At 50.5% G+C, this 7040-nt stretch overlaps 1 protein-coding gene across 1 annotated transcript; it reads right to left on the minus strand.

Annotated features, from left to right (window-relative positions):
- Nucleotides 1-1146: 1146 nt before the first annotated feature.
- H257_11069 (hypothetical protein) lies at nucleotides 1147-5576 on the minus strand (the record flags this gene model as incomplete). The annotated part of the gene is made up of 7 exons (XM_009837907.1): nucleotides 4808-5576; nucleotides 3842-4752; nucleotides 3360-3604; nucleotides 3022-3308; nucleotides 2024-2961; nucleotides 1749-1942; nucleotides 1147-1686 (listed from the first exon to the last, which is right to left on the minus strand). Exons 1-7 carry the CDS (start codon nucleotides 5488-5490, stop codon nucleotides 1147-1149), a joined length of 3798 nt encoding a protein of 1265 aa, XP_009836209.1. The 5' UTR covers nucleotides 5491-5576.
- Nucleotides 5577-7040: the final 1464 nt, after the last annotated feature.

Below are 7040 nucleotides of genomic sequence, written 5' to 3' on the forward strand. Positions count from 1 at the left end.
TGATGGCGTGGGTCATAGTCAGCGCCCGCTCTTGAGCACGCATCTCGTTAACGAAATCAACAAGACTCTCGGGGTCCGGAAAACTTTCCCGTCGTCCACCTGGTTCGATCTTCTTTTTCTTCTTGTTTCCGTCGTACGCGAGGATTTCTTCTCGATTCTTAGCCCAGGAGCAAATAGTCTCGCGTGGAATACCAGTAGCTTTAGCCGCATTGGTGGGATTCATGGTGTCTAAGATGCGCAGCATGTTGATTCTGGTTGACATCGCGTACGATCGCTTCGGAGCACGTTGCGTGGATAGCATTTTTGATTTCCAAATGGCTTTGAGTTGCAATTTTTTTGAATTTTATTACGTGAGCGGGAAAGTATTTGTTTCTGCCAATTAGCATTCGTTATGATTTTATTTCATTTGTATTGGTCAATATTAGAGTTGTACTTTTTTGAACTTCGTTTGAACCATTCCGTCGTTCCCTGTAGTCTTCGTTACCTACAATAGCTTCAACTGAACTGTTTAGTGGTGAACTCAGGATACAGTGAAACTCCCCGGCTTAGCAGGTTGCACATACTGTATAGGTAAGGGGCTGGTCGCGGAATATTTATGTCGCGAAACATTAAAGTCCATGTTTCAAGATATTCTGAGCTTTTGATTGGTTAGTACCCAAATTATCCGGGTAACGCAAACGTTCACGCTTTCCGGAATAACTTAGACATGGATGCAAGTTTTGAGGCGTGGCTGGCACACATTTTCATAAAAAACGAAAAAGTATTGACTTGTTAGGGGCTGGTCGCGGAATATTTGTCCATGTTTCAAGATATTCCGAGCTTTTGATTGGTTAGTACCCAAATTATCCGGATAACACAATCGTTCACGCTTTCCGGAATAACTCAGACCTGGATGCGAGTTTTGAGGCGTCTGGAATAGCCGTTCATGTCTGACACTCATTTTCATAATAGACGAAAAAGTATTGATCAACATTTTTTGGATTGCGAAAATATTTTGTCCGGATACGTCTCAGTTTCGGACATGGACTTTATCTTCCCCGACCAGCCCCTTAATGGAATTCGCGAGGTGAGCCACCCACCCTGCAATACTTGGCGATTTCATCAATCCGGCAAATTTGACTGAAAAGCACAATTACGTTAGCAGTATTACTTAAACTTGTCCAAATCCACATGTGCATGTTGGGCCAGTTGGGCGAACGCGCTGTGCTTGTTGGCGAGGAGTGTGGACGGCGCGTCGTACTCGACGGCCACGCCCGCGTCCAAGACGAGAATGCGATCCGAGTCGAGGATCGTGTCGAGGCGGTGGGCGATGATGAGTCTCGTGACGTTCTCAAAGCACTCGCGCATCGTGGCCTGGATGAGCCGGTCCGACTCTGGGTCAATGTTGGCCGTAGCTTCGTCCAGCACGACCACCTTAGACCGCCGCAGCAACGCCCGAGCTATGCACACCAACTGCCGCTGCCCCACCGACAGATTCGACCCGCGCTCGCAAATGGCAAACTCCAAGGTCGGAATGACTGCTCCACTCAAATGCACCTGCTTGAGGGCCGTCCACAGCTCGGCGTCCGTGGCGCAATTGGTCGGGTCCAAATTGAGTCGAATGGACCCACTGAACAGCACCGGGTCTTGCGGAATGATGGTCAGACCTTGGCGGAGACTGGTCACGCTCACACTGGCAATGTCCACCTGCATACAGTAAAAACAACAAATGGTCGGTAACGTCCATTTTGAATATTCAGTCGCAATACCCCATCAATCGTGATGCGCCCACACGACGCTGGCACCATGCGAAACAAAGCTGCCATTAACGAACTCTTGCCCGACCCTGTCCGGCCACATATGCCCACTTGGTGGCCTGGCTCAACGTTGATCGAAATGTTGGTCAAGACCAAATCCAACTGGTCTCGGTATCGCATCGAATACGACTCGAATGCAATCGCGCCTAAATTAATAGTAAACCACCGTATCCACTTATCCACAATTCCCCACAAACTTGCAACTCGCACACGCCATACAAGCGTACCTTGCGACGGCCAATCATGTACGTCAGCCCCTTCGTCCTCCGCATGTTCGCTCTCCAACTGGTTGTAATGGTTCAATCTTTCCACGGAGGTCATCGAGTTGTCCAACCAGGCAGAAAAGATGGCTACTCGGGACAGAAGCACCGACAGCTGCGTCGAGTATGTCAGGGACAGCCCCGCCGCCGCCAGTCCCACGGATGACTTGGTGAGAACAGTCACGACGGCACATGTGCCGACGATAAGCGACCCGAGAAAGTCGAGCCGCATCTGAAACCACCGCGCGCCCAAGAAGAAGGCAAAGTAGAACCGCACGTTGAAGTCAATAGCTTCGCGCTGTTTGTGTGCAAAACTCGGTGATTTTGCAAACGCTCGGATCGTGCTCAGGCCCTGGTAGGTCTCGCTCACAAGGGAAATCAGCGGCGATTTCGTCACGCCATCCAACCGTTTGATCTCATTGGCCGCCTTGTTGTAAGCGGTTTGGGCGGCAAAATACACATACCCCACAGGCACGTACATGACGAGCACCCACGGGGTCGTCGCTGCGCAAACCACCAGCACAGACAGGATGCTGAACCCAAACTGCCACACACACAAGCCAAAATGCGGCAAATTCGAGTCGATTTGATCCAAGTCAGACGAAAATCGATTGAGGATGCGACCCACGGGCGTGACGTCGAAGAACGTGGGGACGGGGGCGCGGAGGACGTTGCGCAGGACTTTGGAGTGGAAGTTCTTGGAGCACAACATGGCTGTGATCAGTGTGAAGATGGAACGGCCGTAGACCATCACCACGGACGCCCCAGTGAGTGCCACGTACCCCCACCCATACGCTAGACTCAACGGGCCGTTCCGAGCCCACACACTCATAAACCAATCCGTGATCGATAACGTCACTTGTGAAATCGTAAACAACACCGTCATGACAAACCCGACCAAGTACCTACACTCGAGAATGTGGGAACCAAAGTCGACTTTGGCTGAAAACGACATATTGTTATACCCATTGTAGCCACTAGCCCCAAGGTACGACTTGTACGTTTGCAAAGTCACTTTGCCCTTGACGTTGTCTTCCTTGACCACAAGACTGTCCTTGTCTTGACTTAGTTGTGGAGCAACTTGTTTCGAAACTTCCATCTTGACATGCTCATCCTTTGCACCCTGATCGTCTTGGAATGTGGTGGCCATCCCGTCGGATTGGGTTGTTAGGTTCATCAAGTGAGGAAACTCGGTCTTGAGTTGCTCATACGACCCGTCGCCCACAATCGCCCCGTCCGCCATGACAATGATCTACTCTCGACGTTGTATATATATATATATATATAGGAAGAAGGGTCGTACGCGATGGGCGTGGGGGAGCAAGTGGTAGTGGCTCGTGAGCACAAGCAGCGACGTCTTTCCACGCAGAAGGCCCAGCATGCACTCGGAGAAGACGGCGTTGGCCACGTGCACATCGAGCGCACTCAGCGGATCGTCGAGCAAAAATACATCGGCGTTTGTCTGGTACATGGCCCGAGCCAGGCTGATGCGCGCCTTCTGCCCTCCGCTCAGGTTGATACCTCGCTCGCCAATCTCAGTCAAGTCGCCTAACCACGTCAATCGTCAAGAGTCGATTCGATGTAATTCGAGTATCAGATCGGCACTCAATATCGATTGATCGATTAAACCCACAACACGAATCAAGTGGCTTCGACCAATGCAACATTGAATTAGTGTGTGAATGAAATTAGTGTCACACTGGACGACGGTTGTTCCATACATTCGACAGATTTGGCGACTTAGCCCAAAAGTCAGCCAAATTTTGGGTAAAAGGACAATTGTACCTTTGGGCAGCATGGCCAGATCCGGGCTCAATTGGCACGCGCGTATCACTCGGTCGTACAAGTCGAGATCGTACAAGTCGGACACAAACACAATGTTGTCTTTGACCGTGGCGTGCTGGATCCAAGACTCCTGGTTCACGTATGAGAACCGAGCGCGGACATGGCGGCTGCCGCTCGTGACGTGGACGTCGCCCAGGATGGCACTGACGAGACTCGACTTGCCGCTGCCCACGGCCCCCACGACCATGGTCAACGTCCCAGGTTCCAACTGCAGAGAAATGTCCTTCAACGTTGGCGCCATGGCGTCGTTCGTCCAGCTAAAGTCGGCATGGGACAGCTCTACGGTGGCTGCTTCATGTGTCGTGTCCAAGTCTGGGGCCAACTCTTCGGCATTAAAAAAGTCTGAGAGACGGCGGCAAGAGGCCAGCGCTTCGGTGAACCCTATCACAGACGTGGAAAACACTCCGCACGGCTGGCGCGTGATGTTCATGTAGGCCAACGCGGTGAACGCCACGGGCATGGTTAAGGGGCGTCCCTGGCCCACGAATACCATAAGGCAGCAGGCAAGGGACACCACGGGCGCGACCATTAGCAGCACGTTGTTGATAATGCGGAGGTTGTGATACTTGGTTAAGCAAGAGATCTCTCGTAGGCGGATGTCTTTCAGTTGGTCTTGAATCGACCCTTCCCACGCGTACAGCTTGACCACGCGGATGCCTTGGAGCACTTCGTTCGTGAGCTTCACGCGCTGGGCCTGCACTGCCAGAATATCCTGACGGAGGTGGCCAACGCGTTGGCCTGATGTGATGCCAAAGTAAATGAAACCAGCCATAGCCAGTCCACCGATGAACGCTGCCAATGGCCCCAGTTCAAAGGCCAGCATGATGAAAATCACCAGTAGCATCGCAGGACTAGGCCATCCATTAAAACCAAGGATATAACGTTATATGTATATATAATGTATACCTGATAAAAGTCCAGTGGCCCAAGCTAAACCCCATCGTAATGCGCTCCAAGTCCACCGACGTCATGGTAACTACTTCTCCAGACGAAAACTTGGCCTTGGCTAGCCCTGACAACGACAATGTCTTTACGTACACCATGTTGGCCACGGCGGACTTCAGGTTGATCCCAATATGGGCCGCGTAATACCCAGCGAAATCCATGATGCAAGCCGATGTCATAGACACCACGAAGAGCACAAACGCCAGCGCGTAGCCGTTGGTGAGGCCCAGAGCAGTCGCTGTTACGTCTTCTTGTTCAAGGTACTGCATCATGGACTTGACGGCGATGGGCTGGAGAAGACTCAGCACCGCATAGAGCGAAAACAGCAAGAACGACATGACGATGCGGTAGCGGAAAGCCTGCCACAACACCACCACGAGCCTGGGTTTGAGTGCAGGGTCCCACTTGGCTGTCACGAGAGGATACACCGAGTCCACCGTGTCAGCTTTGGCCAACGGCCACACGTCCTGCTCGGTGAGCGGAGCCTGAGCACCCTTTCGAATGAGCGCGTCCATCCACCAGACCGTGATGTAGCTCAGCCAGCTGACTGACTCCAATGGGTGCGGCCTTTCGCTCCATGGTACGTCGTCCTCCTGGAGGTCTGACGCTCGCGGTGACTTGAGGGATTGGAAGTCGGTGTCCATCCCAAGCAAATTGGCGAATGGATGCAGCAATGCGGGGTTACTACAGGTCGTCTGTCACATATGGTGAGGGAAAATGCTACCATTACGACGATGGGGTGGAGGATATGCTACAAGTTAAATTCAATATGTTCGAAATTTAACGTAACCGACGAAAACTGGGTTGATTCAACCGTGGATTTTATATACAGTAGCATAATGGTATACTTAGGTATCCCTCTTACTCGGGGTACATTGCCGTAAACATGGACCACTGTCAAGTGGCGAAGGTCAAATAGAAATTGAACGCAATCACAGTGTCAGTTCGTCGTACTTGAGCTTGGTTAGCTGGGAATTAACGTTAGCTTGTGAACCTTACCTTCTGCACCTGGCGCTATTATAACTACATGCGATGAACTTGAGCCGCCAAACTGCATTAACCTTCGCGGACTTACTGTACGGTAACTGGCGGTTGGCGTCTCTGTCATTGTTCCGAGGCGTGATCTAATTCCGAGGAGTCAAACACTTTTGAATCGAAGTTTATTTCAACCTCTAACTCTCATTGGCTTATGTACTTCGCAATTCGATTTCTCTGACAAATCAAACGAACTGATACATACTAATAGATGAATCTGGTTGGACACAATATATGGGATAAGCTTACACACATAAACTTCGGTGTGGCTCAAAATCGGGTAATCGCCAACATGTGAGTATCTGAGCAAAACTTCGACAAGTGAAAGCTTCGACAATATATGAGTAAGTACTTAGTACTAAGGGCGTGTTCGGAGCGACTTTTGTGTCAGCGGTTTTTGGAAACGTAGCCAATCAAAATCGTTTCCATCGACTTTTACAAAAACCGTTCTGGACGACCTCCTTGAGGTCGTTTACAGCGACTTTTGGGATTGTGGCTATTTATTGGGCAAAAATATCAGAATAAATTGTTGGTTGCAAACCAAAATTTCGCAGGAGCACGCCCAAAGCAGGCCCTTGTCGGGTGCCGGTGGTTCGTCACTCCACTCCGGTGTGTACTGGTAGGTCCTCGACGGGAGAACTTTACCCATGTGAAGCACGGCTGTGGTAAGTCATTTCCATGTCGAGGGTAGCTGCACACACAACGCATCGAACGCTGTACACATGCCCCTCCCGCGCGACCTCCTACTTGTACTGAACCCTAGGCTCTGTGTATTGTAAACTGATTTCAGGTTAGCTAGGCGTTGATCTTGGGTGCGCATTTTTTTCGAGCAAACGATGGAGCATTTTCGAGCACGCCTTGGAATGGATCGATTTCGAGCAAAATAGTCCAGAGAGACACTTTCCGAGCGTACTTACAGTGGTCGCTGGCGTCGAGGGGACCAGAGATTAGGTTTACAAGAAAATATAGAAATTAAGAGTATTACTGTAGAAAGGTTTTGCGACTAATTTATACTACGTGGTATTGTGTTGAATCTACATGTATTGATTTCTAAAGGCATAATAATGAGAGAGTTTTCAGTGATCGTTACTAGTCTGAGTCACTGTCACTACTATCTTCGGATGCGTCGTCCGACGACATACCATCTTCTACCTCGTCA

The sequence above is a fragment of the Aphanomyces astaci genome (assembly GCF_000520075.1).
Source record: "Aphanomyces astaci strain APO3 unplaced genomic scaffold supercont1.31, whole genome shotgun sequence".
NCBI lineage: Eukaryota > Oomycota > Saprolegniomycetes > Saprolegniales > Verrucalvaceae > Aphanomyces > Aphanomyces astaci.